Consider the following 27,669-nt stretch of genomic DNA (forward strand, 5'->3'; position numbering starts at 1 on the left):
CTGTATTTTGCATGTAATATAAAAAAGCCTCTACTTGTGTTTGTTTTGGCTAATTTTGTATGTAATCTAAAATATTCCTTGGCCAATAAGTATTTGTTGGCAGAGCTGCATATAGCATTCATGTCTAGAATACCATAACTGGTAGGTTAAAGGTTTGTCCTGTGCCTGCCTTGTTTAAATTGGAACTTTTCTGTATAAAGTTCTTGTTAGAACTTGTTAGTTCTGTGAAAACAGTATTGAGAAATAGGAATGAAAAATTAAGTTAGTGTCCTAGCTTAACCCCAGAAAGAAGGTAAGCACACACACACTTGCTTAGCTGTCCTTCAACTCCAGCCTCGGCTAGATCTAGACCCAGCAAACAGTCTACATTTTATAAACATCATGGTCTTGGAATAAATTCCAAGCAATTAGAAATATCAACTTACAAGAACAGCTGTGAGCATTACGGCTCTGAAACAATACAACCTCATTCCATTTCAGAAACTACTTAACACAGGGCACAGGCTGTTCTTAAGCTTTGACCTTATCTACCATTGTTAAACTAGTCTAGAAGATCTATCCTGAGACACGGTGATTGCTTCTGTGTAGAACAGATGTGACCATAGTTAACCTTTTAAAGGTGATGAATGAAGAAAGTCCCCTGTTCCAAAGAAGAGTCATGTGCTCAAGCTAGCCACAGCAGTGGCCAAATTATAACACATGCAGTATTGCTTTTCCAGTGTTTACCCTCTGGTTCTTTTGCCCTTGGCAAAAGCACTCTATTTGTTTTCCTTATGCAAGTTGCAGGGATTCTCTCATTGTTTACCTTTCAACATGGTTGCCTTGTTTACAGTGCCTTCTGTTATGTACCACATAGATAAAATGGGCACATCTGTTGAAGAAACAACTGCTAGTATGTATGTTGCCAAAAGAAAATGAACAGAATACATTTCCTATATAATTTAGCAGACTGTTTATTGAATGTTCTTCAAAATGCAATTAGTTTACCTCTGAAGTGTGACATACATTGCATTTTAATTTCCTTTAGAACTGATATATAATTTAGCAGAATGCACCATCTTATTGCAGGGAGGAGTCCACAGAATAATGCAGTATGACTTTCTAGTCAGCAGTGAGGTAAAGCGCCACTTGACAAAATGCCACACTTCCAAAGAAAACTGACAAAAGAATTGGCTTGCTCTTAAAACATTTTATTTTCATTAGTCCTGCCAACAGAACCTGTTAGAAGGAACAGCACATTCATGTTACAATGAAACTGATAAATTATAACATTGATAAATATTTTATATAGTCAAAGGACAAAGGGACACAGAGACTGCTCTGTCACTGTGTTCCTCTAGCTTCTAAACTCAGGAATAAATTTTTTACATTTTGGCTGTTGGTTCTTTAAAAAGTTTCTAAACATTGTAGTTTTCCTATTCTGAGCACTCATGTTTTCCTAATTTTTCACAATCAACATGCTTTACCACATATTTCTCTTGCATGAGAAATGTATGTGCTTTTTTATTAGTTTTCATTCTGTAAATTTTGTTTGTTTTGTAGAAAAGTAAGTAAATGCCTCTTTGCATGGATATAATCTGCTATCTCACTTAACAGCTCTGTGAGGTAGGAAAGTTAATATTGCCGTAACAGGCAGAAAAACTGAGGAGCTAGTAAAACTCTTATGCCTTCAAACTGCATGCTACTGTTGAAAACACAATTGCATACTTTCTCAATCTTAAATTCTGTCACGTATTCTTTCTAAATGAAATTACCCCTAATAATCACTTATACTGATGCATACAGGCAATGTAAACATATTGTTAAATATTATCATTCCTTTTAAATAATATACTAAAGGTAAGAGTTCTGCTGACTAGAACAGTACCTCTTCAAAATACTTATTACCTTGGTAGTCTGTATTCCTACAATTCTTTCAAGTCAGTTTACATTAAAGTGCTTAGTGGTCAATTATTTTCAGTCCCCTGAATTCAGAAGTTAATGCGAATTCCTTCAAACAAGTCAGCTGCTAAGTATGGGCAGCTTTCATCCGTAACGGCTTTATTTTTGCTTTGCTCCAGTTATGAGGAATTTCACAGCTAAAGCACAGAACTGACTAGTGCAAATGCTTAGGCACAATTCGACAAAAATGGATACATTCTTTTTCTGTGCAGAGGCCATGTATTGGCATCAGTAGGCATCTCAGAGAAGCTTTAAAAAGTGCATATCTGCAAAACATGGCAAATGAACAAAATGTGGGATCTGGGATCCCATTTTACAGCGAAAAACAATTACAAAAAATTGTTCCATATGTTTTCGGAGAGTAAGCTTAAACCCAAAAGATCTGAAGCATTAGTTCTGTCAGTAATACTCAGCCTACCTCCAGGATTCTATTTCATGAACAGTACACCTCCTAGCAACAACAGCTAGTACGTTGCTTCATCCATATTGTCATCACTGCCAGCACCAAAGTCATCTCCATCTTCAAAGTATGAAGAAATATAGTCATTTTCCTAAATGAAAACATATTGCAGACCAAAATACTATCACTATATTTATAAATAAACATATAATCACTATATTATCAGTCTTGTGAAGGAGACAATTTATAGAAGAAATATGTTTTAAACTAGTTGGGCACAGAATTTTTGAACTGTTAATGTAAGTTTCTTGTGAAAGAAAATACGAAAACTTAAAATTAATTTTTGTTATATCTGAAAGGAGAGCAACCTTTTAAAATGTAAACGTTGTGCCCTGTTTTGATGGTGAAAATAAGTAGTTTCATGTATCGTGGCAGGACACATTTCCTGTTGGCCAGCTCTTTATTTCAGAGCTGTTTGGGAGTAACAAATCTAAAACACTTGCCTAACTACAACACAGTGTACTACAACAAGGAAAATTAATTGAACAGTGCCTTTCCCTGTGGCTCTCCCTCTGCTTCAGAAAAGCTGGGGAGAGCCAACACGCTGCTCAGTGACTGTAATCTGATCTGATGTAAACAGAAAAATAAATAAAGCACCTCTTCATGTTCCTCTTCATCATATTCTTCTGGCTCTTCAGCTTCTTCATCATCTTCACCTTCTTTATCTTTTGTTCTGTCTTTCTCATCATCAGATTTTTCTTCTTCATCATCTTTCTTTTCCAACTCCTGTCAGAAGACATTTTCATTTACAGCATAATCTAACATTATGGCAACAATATACCCTCCTCACAACCAAAGTGTTATGCTGCAGTTAACAGTAAGATGAGTAGTCTGACAATACTGTACAAATATTTTTTGTCAACATCTAAGGACAACATGATGTGAAATGCTAGAATATTATAAGAACTTTTTTTATTGAGTGTAAATCATTGGACTTCAATTCTAAAAAAAAGCCAATCTTGTGTAATAAACTGAGATGATTCATTTCCTTTACCATCCACTCTTGGAGCAATTCGCAGTAGAAAGTCATATAATACTTGATAAGATGTAACCATGAACTATAAAAGATCTGCACCAAACTGCTGATACATCATCAAGAAAAAAAAACGGGGCTATTTCACCTTTCAGCTTTCCATTTCCACCTGGTGGGTAGTCAGCACCAAAATCACAGTAACTTTCCTCCTAAATTCTCCTCTCTGTTTCTTTGCTCTCAACTTACAAATGGGTATATTTCCAATAAGAAGCAGTAAAGTGCTGTAAAAACCATCCATTTAGATTTTCTGGGTCAATTTCCTCCTTCAGTTAGCTCTACTTTTCACAATTAGGCCACACAGCTATACTGTGAAGAACAACTGAATGATGTGTTTGGCCTTAAATAGAATTAAAAAACAAACAGACAAACAAAACCAGTTTCTCCATTGCCAGGCTTTATCCTTCTCCTCCCCCTTGTGCTATACTATATTGCAGAACTTTTGTCAGTCCAGGTAACAAGACCACAGAAAGGCTGATGTGGTTATCCCAAAAACTTATCATAGTATCATGTATCAGAAAATTAATTTCCCTTCAGTAATTTGTATTGTACAATTCTCTAAGATTAAGCACACCTTACCTCAATTTTTTTCAACACATCCACGTTACTTTTAGGCTCAGAATTCTTTGCCTTTTTTGGTTTTGCACCTGCTGAAATAAAGTACATAACAATTATTTTTTCTTGTATATAAAATAATGAATCCTTTTATTTACTTTTAAGAGCTTCTATCTTAAGAGTAGTAACTGCCATGAAAATCCCATACTGTCTGTACTAAAATTACTTCAGCTCTGAGCTAGATCAATCACAGAGGAATAATGGCCTGATTTATCTAAGTGATGTCTACAGGCCCAGCTTGAAATTCATTTTATACAGACATTTGATGGAAGCTTTGATCAAACTACAGCGTTTAGCTTCACAAAATGCTCTTCACTTACCCACAATAAATAAAGATTTTAGGAAAAAGCTCCACAGATATGTTGTCACTTCTTATCAGCTGAGGAGATAAAACGTATGTACAAAATAATGACAGCTGGGCACTTGAGAGAAAGGATTATTTTTTCTTTTTAAGTGAAAAAAAAAGGCAGACAGAAGTGTTTGTGAGCCTCCTCTGGGGTAATAAGGTTACTGCAGTTAAATGGCTTTTGGACCACAAATTACTGTTACGTGGACAAAGCCTTTATCAAGTTATTCCCTACAATTCCATCCCACTTCATTATATGATGGAGCAAAGGTTGAAAGTATGACTCCGTAACCAGGTCAGAGCTGTCTGAATTGCAGCACTCCAAGCTTGGGAAACACCTGTCTCAGTTCCAGGAGTGCAGTTTGACCAGCAGAAACAAAGAGCACTGGGCTGAGAAATACTGTAGCAAAGCTAGAAATGTCCTGCTTCCATGACAACACCTGTCCTTCCACTCTCTTGCTGCACCATGCTGCCCTGCATAAAACTTACATCTTAGGGTGGTACCCAACATAATGGCTGTTCTCTGCAGAGTAAAAATGCCAGGGTAAGTTCCACACTGGAGTAGTTATACAGCTTCTGATAACCAGAAAGAAACTGACCAGGCACTAATGTAACAAGCACCTTTCTTTTTTTTTTTTTTTTTTTTACACCACAGTACACTAAACCTAGTCATGTAGAAAGAAAATTGTACGTGCTGATGGAAGGAGGAGATAGCTTTTCCAGTGCAGAAGGTAGTCCAATGTGGGATGTATTTTATTTGGTCCAATGTCTAAGGAAACGGAGCACTAGCAGCTGCTATGATAACAATTCCCTTTTCTCAAAAGCATTAATCATAACACTCTGTTCACTTCAGTATTTTGCCCAGGAAGACTTTAAATGACAAAAGCACCACACATAGCGGAGGGAAGTCAAGCTGCTCTGTAATAATGTATGAACACATCTGTCAGAGCAAATACATCCAGAACAAGGAGGCCTTTAGGTAAGTGTGATTCAAAATGATCACCTCTGCACAAACACCTGCAAACTTTTAGAGATAATGTCTATAAACAGCTTGGAAGTGAAAAAAAGATATGCAAAAGCCTCCACTAAATGGTGGAAATCTCTGGAGCTAACTGTAATATTACAGACACAGGCTCACCATTTGAATGTAGAACTTTAAGCAGAACAGCAAGGCAATACAATCTATTTTCTTTTAAATTGCAGTTCTTACAGTGCTTTGTCTTACATGAGTAAATCTGACTGCTGTATACACGTGCATACAGGAGCTGAAGCCATTCGGCTTACTGCTTGTGTTTTTTTTTAAATTTTGGTTTGGGCTATTTTTTTTTGGAGGTATTGCTGATATTTCAGATATAGTGGTCCACAGCCCAACCTAAGTGTGGGAGATAAGAAACCCTACCTGAAGTTATGTCAGTAAATGATGTGGCCAGGTGTTAAGTTGAAACACTCAGGGAAGTCATAAAGGGGGTCAAAAATGAAGGCAGCCCTGCACATATAGCGTAATGACCCAAAAACCACTCCTGTGATCTTTGACGATAGAATTGTAGGAAACCTGTCTGTGTATGAGTGCAGATAACATTCACTTCACTCCCTCACCTTTGTTCCACTCGATTATGAAGTGTCACCCAACATGGGTGTCATCAAAACAAAAAGTAACATGACTTCTGTATGATCTCCATGTCACCAAGATTCCCCTCAAAAAACCTGAAACCTCACGATTTTTGCTTTTAGAGAAACAGGTTTTTTACCCAATCAAATCAAGGTGGGCAGCTGATCTTTGCTGTTACAATTATGTAAGAAAATGTACTTTTAAGAGCAAATTGAGAAACATGCACAGAAGATGGTGGAAATAAAGAACGCACTGACCAATGATTCTTTGTGATAATCAGAATGTTAGTATATCAAAGGGATACTGGATTGGCATTTATGATTGCACAGAATCTTGGGGAGTTTATTATTGCCTGCAGGCTTACAAAAGCCAGTGCAATTTCTTCTTTTTTAAAAAAGAAAATGGATATGCACTCATTTCTTCTTGAGGGATTTTGCAAATAAGTAGTTAATTGAAATTGAATCTTGCTGTCTACCTTTATTCCCATGCTTCTCAATGACACTCTTAAAAGACAAAAGCTTCCAGCTGAGCCAGTCTCCATGACTACTGCACATTCCCATTCCTTTTTCTATTTTATCCTTGAACTGAAAAATGACATATGAAGGACTTGGACAAAGAGAGCAAGAAAGTAAACAATTGTATGTAACAGACAGCTAGATACAGGAGGCCAAGTGTTGTTTCACATCAACAAAGCAACAGACTTCTACTGAGAACTGAAAATAATAGTCATGCATACTGGAAAACAAAAACACTCTTAAAAATGAATACACGTCTGATGCTGTACAATAAAAAGATTTCTTTTCCTTAAAGAGCAACCAATACCAGCTCCAACTGCTGTTGAAGGATCTGGTTCACAATTCTGCAGAAGAAAATAAACAAAAAAAGTAAAACCAGAGAAATAGAAAATAAACTACATTAAATTACATATAAAAGACCTAAAAAAATACAAGTCAACAAAATAATATACAATTTAATTGAGAAACCAAAAATTTGAAGAAAATTTGAACAGCTTGCTATTCTTTAAATAGAAGATGGACTGCAAAACAAAAAGATTTTTGCATTTTTAATCTTCCAATATTACATATTAGCAGCTAGCAAATTATTAAAAGCCAGGCAATCTATTCAATTATTTAGAAAATAATCTACCAAAATCCCTATTCATTAGGTCCATGTAACCAGCTTTAGCATGCCTTTTTTGAAACCTTTTAAAATATTTAAAAATACATTATCTACCTTTCTTCATCTTTTTCCTTGGCTTCATCTCTCTTGGAAGTCTTCTCCAATCTGTACAGAAAGTAGCTTTAATACTTATAAACAATGATTTACAGCAGTAATCCTCCTCATCTCACTTAGCAAGATTGCGTCTTGTGCTTGATTTCATCACGTGACTCTAACTGTCATGTAAGGTCATATAGGATTTGTAAGTCTAATTGTTTTAGCACCCAAAGATTTTGCTGAATCCCAACGATTTTGCTGACTTTTACCTGTACTTCAGGATGAAGTATAAAGAGGATCAGCATTTTACCCACTTAATGAAAGCTGGCATCTACCCCAGTCAGACGAAGTTCAGTCCTTCCAGTGTCCCAGATGCCCTCTAAATTATACAGTATCATCAAGTCTGCAACACTGACCTATTCAGATATATTTGTGAAAGTTTAATGTCATAAAATCAATCTAACAGTGACTGAAAAACCATGTTGGTGGAGTTTTTTAGTACATAACTTTTATATTTTCTCCCAGTTCAGAACTGGTATTTGCATGGGAAATAACAAAGAGGGAAAGGTGTAGAGATCAAGCTTGCGTTTTTTGCTGAGAATTAGCTGTTTTGAATGAGAAAAAAATAAAATCACATTTATTTGTTCTTTTCTAGACAAAACAATACTTCCCTTTGATCTGAGAACACCAAAAGGGCCTAACTCTCAACAAAGACTACATGCTTTGGTAAGGATACATGTACTATTTTATTACTTTAAAAATTTGGAATCAAACATTTCAGAAGAACAGATTACCCAGGCAAATACCAAAACAGCCTTTGGTATTCTCAGGTATTACCTGGAGTCCATGCTGCATGCTCCTTTTCATCATCCATGTACTTTTTACTGTACCTTTCAATTGCTGTAGGGAAAGACACAAAGATTTTTTAATCCATTAGAAAGGCAATTCACAGTGTTTTCGGTATTTTCCTGTAATTAAACATACAAGCGTATCCTCTTCACCCCACATGAAGCAGTTTCTTGCACTGTTATACAACACTTAAAAACAGTTTCATAACAGTTTTCATGGTAATTCCTAGAACTAATCATATGGTAAGTACTTGAAAAACCTGGATTTTATAACCCTAGGTCTCAAAACCAAAACCAATAAATAAATAAATAATAAAAACCAGGAAGACTATTGCTCCCCATTTTGAAGGTATGTCCTTTCCATCAATGTCATTCCCTCCATCCCGTTGTTGATGTATGGGCTGGAAGGGCAGGCAGGGAGGCATACTGATAATTGGCTGAACAGCTGCACCACAGAGTGGTAATTTGTGGTATGAAGCCTAGCTGGAAGTCCAGGGGCCAACACTGGGTCCAAGTCCTGTCTAACATCTTCGTTAATGATCTGGATGATGGCAGAGCACATCCTCAGCAGTGTGCTGATGACACAAATGTGGTGGGAGTGGCAGATGGACCAGGAAGTTGAGCTGCCATCCAGGGGGAGCTGGTCTACAGCGTCCTCATAACAGAGCAGTAATCTCTCAGAAATAGAACCCAAGGGAACTGCAGAATCATAACACAGTTTCAACTTGAAGTAAATTTAAAGACCATCCAGTTCCAACATCTATTTCCCACTAGCGCAGGTTGCTCAGAGCCTCATCCAATCTGCCACTGAACACCGTCAAAGATGGGCCATCCACAGCTTCTTTGGGCAATCTGTGCCACTGCCACACACCTTCACTAGTCTCCCTGAAGCCTTCACTTCTCCAGGCTAAACAAGACCAGAAGCCTCCTGGACATGGACCTGGGTAATCTGCCCTGGATGCTCCTGCTGGAGCAGCGGTAGGGACAGATGGACCTATGCCAGCCTCAACCCTTCTGTCATTCTGTGATTGAAAAAAAGAAAATTAGTGACATTGTCACCGTTCTACTCCTAACAAGCATCCAAAATTCCTAGGACTTAGAAGGCCTAGAAGCATCCAGAATTAGAAGGTCTTAGAAGGCCTCAGAAGTCATCTCATTGTTCAACATCTTCATCAATGACCTTGATGAGGGGATAATGGCCACCCTCAGCAAGTTTGCCGATGATACAAAGTTGGGAGGATTGGCTGACACGCCTGAAGGCTGTGTTGCCATTCAGCAAGACCTGGACAGGCTGGAGAGCTGGGCAGAAAAAAACCGGATGAGGTTTAACAAAAGCAAGTGTAGAGTCTTGCATCTGGGGAGGAATAATTGCATGCACCAGTACAGGTTGGGGGATGAGCTGCTGGAGGGGAGCTCTGCGGAAAGGGACCTGGGTGTCCTGGTGGACGACAGGTTGGCCATGAGCCAGCAGTGTGTCCTTGTGGCCAAAAAGGCCAATGGCTTACTGGGGTGCATTAAAAAGAGCATGGCCAGCAGGTCAAAGGAGGTGATCCTCCCCCTCTACTCTGCCCTGGTAAGACCTCATCTGGAGTACTGCGTCCAGTTCTGGGCTCCCCAGTACAAAAAAGACAGGGATCTCTTGGAAAGAGTCCAGTGGAGGGCCACGAAGATGGTGAAGGGCCTGGAGCATCTCCCCTATGAAGAAAGGCTGAGTGAACTGGGTCTGTTCAGCCTTGAGAAAAGAAGACTGAGAGGGGACCTGATCCAGGTCTATAAATATCTAAGGTGTGGGGGGAGAATGGCGAGGCCGGACTCTTTTCAGTGGTGAGTGGAGACAGGACAAGGGGAAACGGCCGGAAACTGCAGCATAGGAAGTTCTGCACAAATGTGTGCAAGAACTTCTTTACAGTGAGGTGACGGAGCACTGGAACAGGCTGCCCAGGGAGGTGGTGGAGTCTCCTTCTCTGGAGATGTTCAAGACCTGCCTGGATGCCTACCTGTGCGACCTGCTGTAGGGAACCTGCTTTGGCAGGGGGGTTGGACTTGATGATCTCTGGAGGTCCCTTCCAACCCCTACAATTCTGTGATTCTGTGATCTCTGAATGACTGATCATCACCAAGTCCCAGGGCTTCAAGTACTTTTGCAATGGCAAAACTTTGCATTACAGCAAGAAGATGTTTCTGAAATTCTAACAATATGTTTTTGTCCATTTTTCCTCAGTTTGGGCACAAGAAATAAATTAAGAAATGCAGTATGAATAACATAGTAGTTATACAGTGTAGGTATATGGATTCATACTTGCACAATCTTTAATGAGAAAATTAATTTCAACCAGTTTTATTTTTTCTTATCAATCACCATGCCCAATTGCAATATCCACACACAAAGCTGTATATTCTACTTGTAGTAATATCTCATTACTCAAACAGGGATTATTTTTGTGGGTATTGTACAAAAAGTAAAAAACAGACTGTGATCTATGCAGTAGAAGACTTCTAACATACTCACTGGAGAAAAGTGTGGAAAAAGATGATACCAGAAATTAAATTCAAATTTTAAACTTAGCAGTGGTGAGGGCAGCAGAAGACCTACTTAAAACTGAGCAAGAAAAAGCTTGTATCTAAAATGACAGTGTCTGGAGGGGCACCTAATATAGATGGCCTTCATAGATGCTGTTTGAAACTGTCAGCAACACGGGGAAATAAACTAGTAGTTTTGACTTCAGCTCAGTGATCTTTAGTAAGAATTAATTGCTGATGCCATCAGTAAAAAAAATGTGCCTGCCTGACTTGCTGCTCACAGTTGATGAATTAATTACAAACCACTGCCAAGGTGACAATCACCCAGTCACAGCAGATATACTTGCAGGAAAAATATGAATGATTCATAGCTTAGGAAGTAAAGAAAATGGAGACCATGGAGAATACACCTACCACTTGCTCAAAATAAGTTTGAAATGAATGATGAAAATCTACATATGGTATACTAACGCATCAAAATTGCCAGGTACTATTAGACATGACTTTCCTTCACTACATGAATAATGAAAGACAGATAGCTAGTCCTACCTAATTAAAATGTTTCCCTTCTCACTCTTCAAATGACCATTTGGCTCACAGATGTTGTGCTGGCAGTCTAAAAAAATTCATTTGCTCTTGCAGCAAAGCCAATCTAAGAAATTTCTGCCAACAGTCCCCACTTTGCCTCTCCTGTAATCCTACCAGATGTTTAGATGAAACACAAGGAAGAAAAGGGTTGTAAACCACATTACTGAAATGATCAGTTAAGAATAATTAGATGAGAGCAAGCTATTTAAGCTGCAGACAACCACTGATGTAACCATACTGAACCACTGAAACAGAGGTATTTTTCTGCAGCTAAAGGTTTTATAGAGAGTTATGGCAAGATACCAACTTTTCCTCAGGGAGACACTGAGAAGAACTGAAGTGGCTCTTTTCTTGCTTACCTGCAATTGCCAATTTTTGTACAAAAACAGTCAAAGCTAGCAGTTCTATTAAAGAGCATAGTCAGCACTAACACTCAGAAAAAAGGACACAAAAACAATGGTTAAGAGATAGAACTACCACATGAGGCAAAGTTGGAAAACAGAAGTAACATTCTCAAGGTGGCTGGCTCCTTGGAAACTACTCAGACATGCTTTCAGGCTCAGCAGTTTCCTTTTTTGTGTCTCAGATGGAAATAGCAAACTTCAAGCTTCACAAAGATCAAGAGCACAGAAAGCCTCTGGTGAGATAAGAATCTGGAAAGATTGAAATTTGTTTACATGAGAGATGAAAGATATTCGAGTTAAAAAAGAGTAATTTTATTTCTTCTACAATCATAAAAGGATTTAGAAATGAAGATCAGATCTCCTGTTGTTCTTGTTCCAAAACTAAGAGTTTACTTGTCTGCATAGTCAGCACCTCTGACTGCTGTGAGAACTCTGAGCTCTGAAACTATTTTATGCTCTCTGCAGGAATTCAGGGTCACCAGAAGATGTCTGAAAGGGTACTGAAACACCATAGACACGTGGCTAAACATATGTGTTCAAATTAAAAATAAATTAAGGTGGTCAGGGAGCACTGGAAGCTGTATTATCATACTGCAGTCTGTTTCTTCTTTTTAAGTAGTACTTTAGTGCAAGAACAAGTCAGTACAGTCAATAAGTCAAAAAGGTGTATTAATCAGAGTACGGTACTCAAAGCTAATAAAAAAAGACTTGCACACAGTCTCAAGAACCTCTAGAGTTTGCCCACATTCAAGAGGGGACAAGATTATGTAGCTGTATCATATCTCTACCATGAATACTCAGTTAGAAAATACTTTGATGGTTTCAGGATGGATATTAAACCTCATGTTTTAGAGTTTATGTGAGTTCTCATTATTTGAAGTCACCACATTATAGCAATGGAAAGATTATCTAATGTTTGGCTATTCCAGATTCTTAAACAGTAAAGCTTGATAGAGACAGCACAGACTGGGCCTTGAATTTGACACAAATTTCCTAACATGCTATATTTTTTCTTTTCCTGTATTAGCGCGTGGTGTTTGTAGCACTGAGAATCAGCACTTAGAAGGATAACAGAGATAAGCAAAAGTCACAAGTGAAAAAAAAGCACTCCCCCCAGTGATTAGCTCCAGTGGCTGCTAGGTTTACAATACTGCAACTGCAAAGTAAACAGACTGTGGCCTTCCATCCCTGCTCTGTTTTCTGACCAGGATGCTTGGATTTTAAAAGTGTAATGATGCATGAATGGTTATCAAGTAGCATTTATTTTTATCAAACAATAATAAGGCTGTCAATGTTTAATTACATTTAATTAAAAGACATTCTCTTCTAATGCAGTAAGATCAAGTTTTGTCTTCAAATTTGGCTTATGATACTTGTGATGCAAACCTCAATACTTTACTTTCACTTTGATTTTTCTGTTTCAAGTGAATTCTTAGTCTTTCCTGATCTTCTCTGCATCTTACCAACCTTTTTAGCTCATGTTCTAAAAGAGCACGTTTTAGAATGTCCAGCTGTTATCTAAAATATTTATTGTTTTAAGTTCACCTCTACATAGTTAAAATGGAAGCTGAATTTCAAATCTTATATTTACTATGGATTTCTTTGCTCCAATGCAAAATTTTTACAGTATTTTTAACAGGTAGAAATACCTATGTAGTTTGTATTGATTATCATATAATTGAAAGAACCACAAATAGTTGGTCTTAATGTTTTTTACTTTATATCAAACAGAATACCTTGCTTTTTTAACACAGCAGTTGCTTTCAAGGTACAGCACTTGTATGGGTGACCTGCAACTTCAGTAAATGCAAATGAGAGCACTCCTATCATATTACTCTGGCTCTTTCTCATTCTCCCTTATCAATACTAAATATATTTTCAACACATGCCTTTCATTACATTATCCCTCATGGAATAAATACTGAAGACAGAAATAAAAATAAAAATAAAAAGCACACAAACAAACCTTCATGATCTTCTTCTACTGCCAAAAAATATGGCATTTTTTTCATAGCTCCTCTAAAATCTTGTTTTAAGGCCAACATGTAATCTTCATCGTCTCCTGTTTTCAGAGGCACTGGCTTATTTTCTGTACTCTGTACAAATTATTTTTATTATTTGCAATGTCTTTGATATCCATCACATATGCAGGAACACTAAAAAAAAAACTACAATAAACACACATAATCATGGAAGAATGCAACTTTGCATATTACATTGCAAGTATACTTTACTGCATTCTAAAATACATAACTGTTTAAATTTACACTTCATAACTTTTTGTATCTTTCTACAAAAATTCATCAGGCAATCAGGGAGAAAATAGTAGATTTGTGAAACCGTGATTCATAATCATGTTAAGCTTAAAGGATTCTTAAAGAACAACATCAATTTTTCATTCCAACCTAACTTAACCAGAAACCACTGCTTTAGTCAAACAGCCCTAACTGCTTCTAAAACAGAATTTTAACTGAATAGATGCTCTGGAAGAAATGCCTCCTACTTATTTCCAGGGAAACTACAACAGATACAAAGATGGAGCAAATCTCAGCAACAAAACTATCTTTCAACAGTCAGCTCCATTAACTATGAATTTTCACCAGCGATGAATAAGAGCCTGCAAGCTGTGCTTGTAAAAACCTGCACCAGCAGAGGCGACCCACTGTCACTGTAGCGACTGCTGGAATGCACCCCCCAGCACCTCAGTGTGCTCACATCCACTGTTGGGTCTCCATAGGTGTTCAGCAAGCGTCGATGAGTGTCAGTGGGTGTCACTTATTGCTCATGGAGGAATTCGGTGATAACCCTTTTCTTTATCTGCTCTTCCATGTCAGACACCATTCTGTCAGACTGCCCCTCTGCTGCCATCTGTTGCACAGCAATATAATGCAACAGAATATGGGTGGGAAGGTTCAACCCCTACTATCATACCAACCAACATCTGCCTCTGACGGTGTGGGCCAACATCATAAAACAGAAGGCATTACTTTCAGACAACCCTTCGTACATTATGTATGATTACCCCAAATAACACAGTTTGATTAATACCATATCACAATCAGATAGTACACAGGCCTGCCACATCACAATTTTTCTTCAGGTAAGTGAACTGTTAAATTCTTCTGGCCGTTTTTGTTTGTTTGAACTATAAATCCTGAAACTGAAAAGACATGTAATAAAAAATTTCTAAAATATATGCCAAACTAAGGTAGTGATGGAATCAGTTATGTTGTAACTACATAATATTTCTCTCATCTGACAGGTGGTGCACAATTAATATCTGAGTGGTTGGTTGAAAACCACAAAACATTATCGCAGATTCCACAGCTGGAGCTTACTAATTTCAGCTTTTTTTTGCTTTTTAAATCTCTCATGATGCTGATGGTATGCTGATGTACCTTAACTGGTATGTACCTGAACTGGTTTTCTAATTGCATTTACAGGAAATCAATTAAAAAAAAAAAAAAATCAAAAGAAATATGTAAACAAGATCAACAATTCACTGCTTAAAATAATTTCAGTGTAAGTCAGTGAACAGCTGTAAGATCACACTTTTGGTCACTGCCCAATTTTTAAATGTAATTCATGCTATTTTTGCTAGTTCTAGTTATACTGAGTTACTTCAATTTTTCAGTGGAAAAAAAGCATCTTCAGCTTCCCCAGTGTATATGTTAGAAAGGGGTTATACACCGCATATGGGATTAATAATTCTAAAGCAACTCCATCACTGATTGTAACTGCAGAATCTGTACTCACACATAATTCAGTATCCTAGTGCTATCAAGCAGATAATAATGACACTAGGAACAATTTAGATGACTTAAAATCAATGAAGTCATGCCATTTAAATTATAAGGGAAATGGTGGACTAAGACATTAACATAACATCTGCTTCAGTAAATCAAAACCATGTGTGAAATAACTATTCAGGTAAATATCAGAATAGCGCCAATTTCATGCCAAACTTGCTAGTTTCATATCATAATGTGTTGAGAAAAATTTCATACAATCCTCATACAAAGGGGAAGTTCTCATATAAAACTGAAAACTGAAAAACTTTTCAGCCTCAAAATTGTCCAAGTTTGACTACGTAGCAAAACTCAGCTTGGTAAGAAAATAACTTACTTTTTCTTGCCCTTTAATTTTCTGATACGTTCCAAACACACTCAGAATGTCCAATCTCAATACCCTTAATTACATAAAACATCTTTCTATTGTTTTCAAATTATTTTTCACATTCTGGCTACTGAAGCACAAGATAATCATCCAAAATCCTTCTGTGTTTGAATCAACAGAAAATTTCTAAATCAGATACAGTCATAACTTGAAACACTAGCATAACTTCATTTCAGACAAGTTCAAAAATCCAGTGTTTCTATTACTGCAGCATCCAGAAAACCAAATTACAGTGAGGTCACTAATGAACGAGCACGTCACAAGCTATCTAGGTTACTGACGGATACAATTGCTAGCAAATGGGCAGGAAGAGATAACAATAATGATAAAACCAGCAACAACTGATCATTCACTTTAAGTATTTAAAAACTGACCTAAAGTTCTTAGAGTTGTTCTTACACTTCATTCCAATACATAAATGAAAGAGAATGCACTTTACCTGAACATCAAGAGCACCAAAGAAAGCTTCAGTACTTACAGGAAATAGCGGTGGAGGCTTACACACAACATCAGGTAGAACTGCACCTTTAGAGAAGCCAATGGCTTCAATGTTGAATGTAAATGAAGCACGTCCTCTTCCTCTACCTGACCCAGCCATTTGAAGTTACTGAAAATATTAAAAATTTTAACAGGTTTAATTTTTTACGTATATGACATACATTGCATATAAAATTATGAATAAAACCCAACGTTTAGCAAGCATTGAAGTAATTTTAAAAGCACTCTCAAAGGCCATACAAATTTCAAATGTTTTTAATGCCCATCTTAGGTGCTATAAATTTAATTAATGCTTTAAATAAAATTATTCCCCTCATTTCTACTAGGTATTTTTGCAAGACAGAAATTAACTAATAACATATGCATTAATACTTTCTTTGTATAAAGCTTAGTGTATGTAGTGACTTGAGTTCAATCAAGGTAGAATCACAGAATCATTTCGGTTGGAACAGATCTTCAGTATGATCATCTCCAAGCAACTAACACTACCAAGGTTAACAAGAAACCATGTCCCTAAGCAGCATTTCCTTATGCCTTTTGAACACCTCCAGGGATGGTGGTGACTCTACCACTTTCCCGGGAAGCACTTTCCAATGCTTTACCAACCACTTCATGAAGAAATTCTTCCTGATATCCAGTCTAAACCTCCCCAGTGTAACTTGAGGCCTTTTCCTCAGGTTCTATCCCTTGCAACCTGGGCAGGTGGTGCAGGGAGGGCACTTAGAGCTCAAGGACATGCCAGGGCCATAGTCACAGTCTGACCCTGTACCATCAGGAAGCAGGAGATGGCTGAGTGGTGGGGCTAGGAAGGCTCCCTGCTGAAGTAATGTGGTGTTTCTTTCACCCTGGGTTGGGCCAGCAAATAACTATGTCTGCTCCCTCTCTTTCAGAGTGTCACGTCTTTCAGGTGCAGATCTGGCATGGTGGAACAACTTGCCCTGTACTTTTACCAGTGCACTGCACTGTAGACTGGTCAGGGCTGCAGCATCAGAGTTGCCCCAGCTGCCTCATCACTCAATGATGACCAGGCCTCTGCCCTGCCATGCCTCCATGAATTCTGCTTTAGGTGCCTGTCATGCTGGGTGAAGTGGAATCCAGAGTGCTGTCTTTGCACAAGACCAATAATAGCTATCAACTCTCGTGCTGGAGACCTGATCTACGCCACCAGCAGAGATACTGGATTAGATGATCTTTCAAGGCCCCTTCCAATCCCTGCTATTCTGTGATTCTATACCCAGTGGCTCTGACCCATGGAGCAGCCAAACCAGCCTTGGGAGCACATCCATTGCTTACAGCAACCACACAGTGCTGTGCAGTCAGCACTGTCTGGGCTGAAACTGGGACAGGGGCGAGAGCAGCACAGTGCTGGCTCAAGTGCTGTGGCAAACAATTGTATGCGTTTTGATACACTGGCTAAATGCAGTCCTACGAACAGTGAAAAATATGTAGCTGTGGCTTCCGTTTTGATAATGGAATTTGGGAACAGGTTTCAAGATTGCTGAAAGAATCACCAGGGTTTTTGTATATTTGTGACCCATAAATACATTACCTGTATTTTCAAATGGAATGTATGGAGTTGCAATCAGACATGTCTCTTTATCAGACTTGTATAAGCCCTATCTTAGCAGAGAGAAATACCCTTCACTTCATGACCACACTTTATCCATGTCAACACTTTTTGACAGTACATACATTTGTGAACAACTTTTTTCAAGGATGAAACACCAAAAGAGAAAACTTCATCCAGAATCTCTGATGAACACTTTTAGATTCACTCAGAACTGTGAACCATCACTTCACTAAGAGCCATTAAACCACTGATGCACCATTTTCACAAAAACATGGTCAAATATCCCACTAGTTTTTTGATTTTGTTTCTCTTTTAATGTTTTAATAAATATATATTAAAAAAAAGAAAAGTTTTGTTACTTATACACATGAACTACATTATATATTTTATATGCAGCCCATGATCACATATAAAATCTCAGAGTGAAGACTGCTCTTCACTGAAAGCATCCCAGACAAGCCAAAAGTTTGGGCACCCATGTTAAGATCATCGAGCTTCATATTACCAAGTCTACCATCCAGCCATGTCTCTAGGCACCACATCTACACGTCTTTTACTACCTCCAGGGATGGGAGCTCAACTACTTTGCTGGAGAGCCAATTCCAATGCTTCATAACCCTTTCAGTAAAGAAAATTTCCCTATTATCCAATCTAAAACTCCTCTGAAGAAATGTGAAGCCATTTCCTCTTGTCCTATTAACCAAGCATATCACAGAATCACAGAATCATAGAATCACAGAATTGTAGGTCTTATAAAAGAAAAAAAAATAATCTGCAATTACAGTAATTTACTGCACAATAGCCATAAATTTCTGTATGGCTATTAAAAAAAAAATAAAGAGCCTGCATTTATAGCTACATCTCACCTAATCTCCATCTCAGCACTGTATGATCCATGAGCTGGCAGGTAGAGAAAAGTACAAGAAACATTTTTTTTGTGGAGAATGATGTCAAGAGATGAGGTCCAAGACAGGCCCAGTTTGAGCAAAGTGACTCACAACTCAAGACCACATAAAGTATGACTGAGGAATCCCAGCCCAGAAATCCTTTGTGCATACCAGTAATTACCAGGTTATCAAACTGCAAGACTGTTCCAGACTTCCTGCTCTACCAGTAACATTCCAGCTATTCTTAAGGCAATCCACACAAGATAAAGGTCCAAATAGGAAATAAGAACTAGCACAATACTTATAGCTTTTCATACAGTTGTCTAGGACAACAAGGAGAATTACTATCAGGAGCAAAGAAAGGTCTACTTAAGATCCTTCCAGAATTCCCAAAATTGAAGGGATGGCCTTTTTATAAAATGACAGTAAAAACCAAGTATTTTCTTACGTATTATTTTCCATAGGAATATGCTCTCTTTGGAGGAAGCTAAATCATGATACACGTTTCTATGTCAGTCCGCTTCACAGAAAATTATCTAAAAAAAATCAGAATGTCCTACATAAATCATTTTAAGAAAGACAAGAAAGAAAAATCTGAGTATTTAATTAACTGAAGACAGAAAAAATACGTGAAAATCTTTTGAAAACAAGATAAGAAAATGTGAGCCTAGCAGAATGAAGAAAGATAAACAGATAATTCCCAAACATAAGCAGATATCAAGGTGTAAAAAAAGAGGACAGAAAAAAAAAGGAAGAAAACAGAAAAGGGTTTGGTGGAAATTTCCAGGTGTGCGGGAATTGGTACATTCTTTGCATTAGATACCTATATATATTTAAATTTGGCTTTAAAATTAATTATAGTATTTTCTTGAAATAATGAATTAATCTGATGAGAAGCAACAAGCTTTAAAATGAATCCTCTTTCAATGTGGCAGTTTTACTAACTCTCATCTTCTTTTGAGCATAGAAGCCTAAGGGAAGTCTACTGACATCATAAAGTGAAAGCAAGAGATGAGAGGAGAAATCAGAAAGGAAACAGTGACTTTGACAATTAACTTTATAGTTTGCTCACAGAAATCTAGTTGGAATTTTGGGTGGTCCTGTGTGGAACTAGGAGCTGGACTTGATGATCCAGCAAAGGATCATCAGTTAGGACAATGAAGCTGGTGAAGGGTCTGGAGCACAAGCTTTATGGGGAGTGTTAGAAGGGACTGGACAAGCCTGGAGAAGGCTCAAGGGAGACCTTACTGCTCTCTACAATGACCAGATAGGTGGTGGGATGGGGGTCAGCCTCTTCTGCCAGGTAACTGCAACAGGACGAGATGGAATGGCTTTAAGCTGCCAATTTAAGTTTAAGCGGAGGTTGAGGGTGGATATTAGGAAAAAAAAATATTCTCAGAAAGAGCGGTGAGGTATTGGAACAGGCTGCCTCGGGAGGTGCTGGAGTCACCATTCAAGCAGCATGTGGATGCAGCACTGAAGGACATGGTTATTGAGCATGGTGGTAGCGGGTTGGGGTTGGACTAGATGGTCTTGGTAGTCCCTTCCAGCCTTGATGTTTCTACGATCCCTTTGTTTCCTTCCAACTTGAGATATTTTACGATTCTGTGAGTATAAAAACAAACTATGAATGACAAAATTGCCATGAGAAATTAAGACTATGAAGGATGTTTGGCTGCATGAAGTTCCTTATTTACAGATAGATTCTGTTGCTTTTACTCTACAAAAAAGAAAAAAGGATGAGTTTTGGAGGTAAGCAAAAACACAGCTGAAACGTGTGAAGTTGTATGTGCTGCAGGAGCTGCCCCTCATGCAGCTAGGCAAACCCTCTGAGGCCAGAAGAGGCCAAAGCTGCAGGCCTGTGTGGCAGCCAAACACCTGAACCAGTTCCCATTAACACACAACTCTGAGCACAACTTCTGCTGTGTTCATTTCTCTGAGACGGTAGCAACCAGCGGGAGCTGAAAATAACGGCAGAGCAAATAACGCATGGACACTTAAATGCGGGGATTGCTCATGCCACCTGCATTCCCTGAACGCGTCAGGGAAGTGAAATACCGACCGCGATGACAACACTGCCAAGATGACAACGCCCTGTCGGAGCCTCTTCCTTCCCCATTGCCCTCATTGCCCCCATTCCTTCCCACGGCCCCTCTCCTTCCCATCGCCAGCTGCCGCCCCTCTGCTCCCGCTACTCACCCGCAGCTTCGCTCCGCCCGCGGCTGCCGCAGTGGGCCGGGCCCGGCTCTGCCCTCCCCCCGGCGCCCCAGGCCCCGCCCGGTCCCGCCGCGCGGACGGGCTCGGCGCCGGACGCGATGTCTGCGCTGGAATGGTTCGCGCACAAGCCCTTGGGCGGCGGCATCTTTTGGATCCAGGAGCGCTTCTACGAGTCGGGCAACCGGGCCAACATCTGGCTGGTGCGGGGCTCGCAGCGCGACCTGGTGATCGACGCGGGGCTGGGGCTGCGCAGCCTGCCCGACTACCTGCGTGCCGCGGGATTGCTGGCGCCGCCGGACGGGGCCGGCCCCCGGCCTCTGCTGGCCGTGGCCACCCACGTCCACTTCGACCACTCGGGCGGGTTACAGCACTTCGAGGAGGTGGCGGTGCACAGCGCCGAGGCGGCCGCGCTGCTCCGTGGCGACAACTACGAGGCCGTCACCTGGCTGTCGGACCGGGAGGTGGCGCGGCCGCCGCGGCCCGGCTGGAGAGCGCGGCATTTCTGCGTCCCGCCCGTGCGGCCCAGCCGCCTCTTGCAGGAGGGTAAGAGCCGCGCGGCGGCGGGCTGCGGGCACCCGTGGGCTGCGGCTGTTGTGGTTTGTGCCGTTCTTCCCGGGACGGTGGTGGGCAGCGATGGGGCCCGAGCGGGCGGCACGGAGCTGCGTCAGGACAGGAGAAGGGAGGAGATGAGGGGAAGGGACTGCACAGGAGGGCGGTGGGCACGACCCCTGTATGGGAGACCAAGGGCCGTTTGGACACTGCTCTCAGACACGGGGTTTGGATTTGGGGTTGACAGAAACGTGTAGAAATACCTGCTGCTCTCCCAGTTTGTGTGCCTGTTGGAAGAGGGCATTTTTCCTAGAATAACAGTCAGTGGTATTACTAGGAGCAAGGATCTAGCATCTTAATATTGACTAATCAGTGTCACACCTCAGTCAGTTCTGGCATCTGCTAACTTGCTATTTGTAAACTGCTGAGGCATAACTGTATAAAGAACAAAGCAGTTTATTTAACTGTGTATTGGAAAGTGTATGGGTTTGTTTAACAGAATCATAGAATCATAGAATGGCCTTGGTGGAAAAGGACCACAGTGATCATTGAGTTTTGACCCCCTGCTTTGTGCAGAGTTGCCAACCACCAGACCAGGCTGCCCAGAGCCACATCCAGCCTGGTATTGAATGCCTCCAGGGATGGGGCATCCACAGCCTCCTTAGGCAACCTGTTCAGTGCATCACCACCCTCTGGGTGAAAAACTTCCTCCTAATATCTAACCTAAACCTCCCCGTCTCAGTTTAAAGCCATTCCTCCTTGTGCTGTCACTATCCACTCTCATAAACAACCATTCCCCCTCCTGTTTATACACACCCTTCAAGTATTGAACGGTCACAATAAGGTCTCTGCAGAGCCTTCTCCAAGCTAAACAAGCCCAGTTTTTTCAACCTCTCTTCATAGGAGAGGTGCTCCAGCCCTCTGATCATCTTAGTGGCCCTCCTCTGGACCCACTCCATGTCCGTCCTGTACTCGGGACCCCAGGCCTGGTTGCAGAACTCCAGATAAGGCCTCACAAGAGCTGAGTAGAGGGGGACAACCACCTCACTCTTCCTTCTGGCCACTCCTTTTTCTAATGCCATCCAGAACACAGTTGGCCTTCCAGGCTGCAAGCGCACACTGCTGGTTCATATCCAGCTTCTCATCCACCAGGACCCCCAAGTCCTTCTCTGCAGGGCTGCTCTCCCAGTTTGTATAAATACCTGGGATTGCCCTGACCCAAGTGCAGCACGCTGCACATAGTCTTGTTGTAAAGTATAAGAAGAATGTATTATTTATATAAAAGATGTTTTACAGATATATACACATATAACATATGCATGTATGTGTGTGTACAGATGTGTTTGTGTATGTATATATAAAACCACACCTCTTTTAGAGATAAGCTTGTTACCTACAAAATCTATTTTAGCAAGCAGCTGTAGAACTTGGTGGAGCAGGAGCTAAAGAATGTGCATACAGCAGACAAGTTAAATCAGCCTTTTGCAGATGACCAAGGTCTCCTCCTGGCTGTACTGGGCCATCATTCAGCTCAGACACAGGGAAAGGGAGAACCGAAGGCTTCAAGGAAGACCTGGTGATCCATTTAGCTCAGTGAGTCAACAGAAGGTTAAGCTGTTTATTCTTTTCTTCAATAGGAAGGAATTATTACAAAAACAAATATATTGAATGTAAGAGAGCACACACACTCAGTCTCAAAGTAACAGAAAAGTTTCTAGCACAGCATTTATTGAGCCAAACTGTGTGGAAGTGTCATGTCATGGCAGTGCATGAGCAACTGCTGTGAGTATATCTAGTACTGCACAAAATACAGAAGTCATATTCTGGTAGAATCCAAAGCCACAGCTCTTACTTTTATGTTGCCTGTTCCACATTTACTGGCATTAGTTTTTTTCTTTATCTAATCTTACAAGAGCCTTCAACCAGCTGCTTTGGCTGTTCTAGTTAAAACTGCATCTACTTCTGGTCTGCTTTATCACTTACTGTTTTCATAGTCACTTGTGTCTTCTATGACTGGCATTTTTCTTTATCTATTTCAGTTCTTTGTATATAATACGTATATGTAAATATATAATTTTATAAGTATATGTAATTTAAATGTAAATAATTACACATACGTAATTTTACAAGTGAATTGTACTGTATTACAAGTAAAATATATTGTGTAGATATATATGTATAGAATTATATATAATATTCCACACATTTCTTTTAGTTTTGGATTTCATGTTCTGTTCCTTTGTGCTGTCCTTCTTGGGGCTTGGAGCAATTTAAAACCCATTGGGCCAATTTGCTCTAAAAACTTAATCACCACTATTGTTTTATTCTTACAGTCATTTTCTGGATCAAGGATCATACAGATCATAGAATCATAGAACAGCTAGGATTGGAAGGGACCTCAGAGATCATCAAGCTCCAGTCCCCCTGCTACAGGCAGGGCCACCAACCTCCATATGTAATACTAGACCAGGCTGCCCAGGGCCCCATCCAACCTGGCTTTGAGCACCTCCAGGGACTGGGCATCCACAACCTCTCTGGGCAGCCTGTTCCAGCACCTCACCACAATCTTGGTAAAGAAGTTCCCCCTGATATCCACCCTAAGTCTTCCCTGCTTCAACTTAGAACCATTTCCCCTTGTTCTGTCATTATTTACCCCTGCAAAGAGTTGATTCCCCTCCTATTCATAGGCTCCCTTTAGGTACTGGAAGGCTGCAGTGAGGTCACCCTGCAGCCTTGCAGGCTGAACAATCCCAGCTCCCTCAGCCTGTCTTCGCAGGGGAGGTGCTCCAGCTCTCTGATCATCTTTGTGACCCTTATCTGGACCTACTCCAACAGCTTCCTGCCTATCTTGTGCTGGCGGCCCCAGACTTGGACGCAGTACTCCAGATGGGGCCTCACAAGGGCAGTGTTGAGAGGGACAGTCACCTTCGTGTCCCTGCTGGCTACCCCTCTTCTGATGGAGCCCAGGATACCAGATCTTCCCAAAAGACTAGCTTGGTACTTTCTACTATCAAGTCTTCTTGGCATTTCCTTTAAAAGAGAACTTGCCTGAAAATTTTCTTTGTAGTAGCTAGCTGCTTGCTTGTACTGCGAACCAGTTTCACTGATGGGTACAGCGTAGTGAAATGCTTTCTCTACACTGACTTCCAGACTGTATTCAAGTGCTTTGCAAATGGCGGCGAGTGGATGAAGAGCAGCATCCCTGCCCTCAGCACTTGAAGTAGTCCTCACTAAGTAGCTCCCAGCCCAGGCACAGGGGTTGACATTACCTGGAAATACAGTGCTTCCTACTCAAGTCCCAACACATGTGGGGTCATGCCTTTCAGAATTGCTTAGTATTGAGAAAATTTGAAGCATACCTGCCTGTGACATACGATATATGTGTAACTTTAAGATTTCTAACTTAGAAGGAGTTTGGTAGCTTTTTCTTGTTGACTTTGCAACTTGAAATGCTTACTGCAGTTCTAAGCATTGTTGTCTTAGAATCTGTCAGTGCCTGCAGGTTCTCATTTCATGAAGCTTGTGGTGTTGCATATTAACTTGTTCAGAATGGTTTTGTGTAGTTATTACACATGCGCTTCCAATAGGGTTTCTTATTCCTTCCCTGCACAGCCCTAAAGTTTACAGATTTACCACCTGTGAATTGTACTGTTATAATTAAGCATGCATTATAACTTAAAATTAACAACAGTCTTGTTAATTATTCTTCATTTTTGGACTGACTTTCTGCTGAAAGTACAAGATCAGGGGCTAATACAATGAAAAGGAATTCATGTTTAAGTTGGTGGAACAAATGAGCTAAAGTGAAGAATGTTCTGTTTTTATGTGCCTTATTCAAGATGATAAAAAAAAAAATCACCCTATTTCGAGGCAAAGCTTGCTCCTCCTGCAGCAATTTATGTTCTGTCATTCTGCACTGACTGCAGTGGAGTTCTGGGTGAACTGGGGATAAATTTTAATAAACTGAAAAATTTTACAGACTTTCAAAGGAGTGGCTTAGATGATTTCTGTTTGTTTCCAATTTTATTTTCCCTATCACATTCCCTATTGTTTAGCATAATAGGATGAAAATAGGCTCAGTTAATACAGGTAGGTCAAGCCTGTGCTATTAGTTACAATCACTGGAAAATGCTATTTTGTCCAGTGTATTTTACAAATTCTTTGGCACACAGCAAGAAAAAAAGGCCCTGGTGCATGCGTGGTATGTATGAAACACTCAGCGTATGGGTAGGCTGTACTTCTTTTGTGGTGCTCAATGTGCATGTTAAGTGCATACATTTCCCTGTTGCGTATATGTTTGCAGGAGATGTAATCAGCCTTGGAGACCGGCAGCTCACCGTCATGCACATGCCTGGCCATTCCCGAGGAAGTATTTGCTTACATGACCGAGAACACAAGATTTTATTCAGTGGAGATGTCGTGTATGATGGATCCATGATTGACTGGCTTCCCTACAGCAACATAAGTGACTACATTGTGAGCTGCCAGCGCCTCATGGAGTTGGTGGACAGAGGTCTTGTAGAGAAGGTACTTCCTGGGCACTTCAACATATTTGGAGCAGAAAGGCTGTATCGATTAGCTTCCAACTATATCTCAAAAGCTGGAGTTTGTCACAAAATCTCAACTTGTGCCATGAGATCCATTGCAAGCATAGCACTTCACCTTACAAATTCCAGGGGTACTTCTTCCTGAGCATGCGTTTATGTTGTCTGTCTCCCAGAGAGAAATCAAAGGACTTGTGAAAATGATGACACAAGACAAAGCAGTATGCTTTAGGAAAGAGCTGGCAAAATGATGTGGATGAGCTGTAAAAATTCTTATGTTTGCTTTCTCTGTTCCTGTTTTTGTGGGGAAAAAAATCATAAACTAGTAGCTTAGCCAGAGCTGCCATTTTTCCTTGTATTTTTTCAGGGCAAGTTTGCACAGGTATTGTGATTGAAATATATTGTTTTATTTTTGATATGCTTCTGACAGATAAATATATGCCAAAATGAGACTTCTTACATCCATGCCTGAAACTTTGTTGATGTAGCACTAAGATGGTAGGTGTTCACTTGATCCCTGCTCAGGCTTTGGCTTAACACAGCTCATGTTAAGGCCTCATTTGTGCTGAGAGCAGCACCATCAGGTGCAGATGAGAGCAACGCATAGGTAGGATGCTGTGGACAAAGTAATAAGGGCCATGGTGCAGCTGTTACCACCTGGAGCTTGCTGTCCCCTGCTGCAGTCACCTCCAGCATTTTTGTAAAGTTTCTGCACCATCCACTAGTGTATGGAAATGGTATAGACCAAACTCTTAAGCTGGATGATATAGGTAGGTCAGCTGACACAAACTCCTTTTGGTGTGGATACAACAGCTTCCAGATCATTAGGGTTTTCATGCTTTTGAGTGTGATCCAGGGGACATGTGTACCCCATGGAAGAGTATGATAAGCACTGTCACAGGAAGGGAACTATTTTGCTTAGAGGTGTGCAAGTTACATTATTAGGGAAATTGTGAGCTACTGAAGTAATGAATTGATGAATGCACGTGTTTAATGTTGTAGTCTGTACAACATGGATTGAAACCTTGCTTGCTGTGGTAATGTTTTTTTCTGACAATCTCATTAAATAAAGTTTAATTTATACTTTATTTACAAATGAGAGATCCAAATAGACTGTGACAAACTTAAAACCTTTATTTGTGTTTAAGAGTCTTGTTGTGTATGTGGATTGTAGCTTGGCTGTTAATGCTCTGTGGGAAGAACGGATGCAGGCAGTAACATTGCTTTGCCCCACTGCAGTGTTGGATTAAACAGCTGGTGCATTTGCCTCCATGCAATGAATGTATCTTCGACTGTTTACTGTTTGCTTATGAAGTATTTTGATGCATTTGGTTTTTATGGAAAGTGCACTGAATTTGAGTCTGTTCCAAAACAAGCTGAATACACTGAGAAATGCTAAATGACATTGTAACTTGCTTATTTAAAAGCTGTTAAAATGTTTAAAGTTTGTGTAATTGTTCTAGCAGTCTATATATTCAACTTCTTTAAAAGGACACTGTCTTATACTATTTTTGTATATAGATTTGTAATTTCCTTACAAGAGATTGCAGGTGTTTATCCCAAATTCTAGTGGAGTTTAGCCTTATTTGTTTGACTTTCACTTTATGTGAAAGATCACTTTTTTTTTTTTTTTTTTTTTTTTCCCCCCTCTC

The 27,669-nt window shown here is 39.9% G+C and overlaps 2 protein-coding genes across 6 annotated transcripts; one reads left to right on the forward strand and one right to left on the reverse strand.

Annotated features, from left to right (window-relative positions):
• Positions 1 to 242: 242 nt before the first annotated feature.
• POLR3G (RNA polymerase III subunit G) lies at positions 243 to 20,952 on the reverse strand. 5 transcript variants are annotated; one of them, XM_048931349.1, is made up of 9 exons: positions 20,907 to 20,927; positions 19,156 to 19,243; positions 16,231 to 16,359; positions 13,543 to 13,672; positions 8,054 to 8,116; positions 7,235 to 7,285; positions 4,011 to 4,081; positions 2,999 to 3,127; positions 243 to 2,492 (listed from the first exon to the last, which is right to left on the reverse strand). In XM_048931349.1, exons 3-9 carry the CDS (start codon positions 16,348 to 16,350, stop codon positions 2,406 to 2,408), a joined length of 651 nt encoding a protein of 216 aa, XP_048787306.1. In that variant the 5' UTR covers positions 16,351 to 16,359; positions 19,156 to 19,243; positions 20,907 to 20,927; the 3' UTR covers positions 243 to 2,405. The 5 variants fall into 5 exon arrangements, with proteins under 5 accessions (XP_048787306.1, XP_048787307.1, XP_048787305.1 ...); XM_048931350.1 differs by lacking the exon at positions 20,907 to 20,927 and adding an exon at positions 20,158 to 20,836; XM_048931348.1 differs by lacking the exon at positions 20,907 to 20,927 and adding an exon at positions 19,780 to 20,836.
• A 27-nt stretch (positions 20,953 to 20,979) lies between these two features.
• Positions 20,980 to 27,659, forward strand: MBLAC2 (metallo-beta-lactamase domain containing 2). The gene is made up of 2 exons (XM_048931850.1): positions 20,980 to 21,467; positions 25,777 to 27,659. The coding sequence occupies exons 1-2, from the start codon at positions 21,023 to 21,025 to the stop codon at positions 26,163 to 26,165; spliced, it is 834 nt and encodes a 277-aa protein (XP_048787807.1). The 5' UTR covers positions 20,980 to 21,022; the 3' UTR covers positions 26,166 to 27,659.
• Positions 27,660 to 27,669: the final 10 nt, after the last annotated feature.

Source organism: Lagopus muta, chromosome Z (genome assembly GCF_023343835.1).
Source record: "Lagopus muta isolate bLagMut1 chromosome Z, bLagMut1 primary, whole genome shotgun sequence".
NCBI lineage: Eukaryota > Metazoa > Chordata > Aves > Galliformes > Phasianidae > Lagopus > Lagopus muta.

Bases quoted from the DNA above. Each gene is read 5' to 3' on its own strand.
- POLR3G (XM_048931347.1), bottom strand. From the start codon at position 16,350: ATGGCTGGGTCAGGTAGAGGAAGAGGACGTGCTTCATTTACATTCAAC. The intron at 13,673-16,230 runs GTAAGTACTGAA...TAATTTGTACAG, and splicing joins AGCCTCCACCGCTATTTCCT to AGTACAGAAAATAAGCCAGT. The intron at 8,117-13,542 runs GTTTGTTTGTGT...CTTTCCCTACAG, and splicing joins AGTAGAAGAAGATCATGAAG to CAATTGAAAGGTACAGTAAA.
- MBLAC2 (XM_048931850.1), top strand. From the start codon at position 21,023: ATGTCTGCGCTGGAATGGTTCGCGCACAAGCCCTTGGGCGGCGGCATC. The intron at 21,468-25,776 runs GTAAGAGCCGCG...ATATGTTTGCAG, and splicing joins CAGCCGCCTCTTGCAGGAGG to GAGATGTAATCAGCCTTGGA.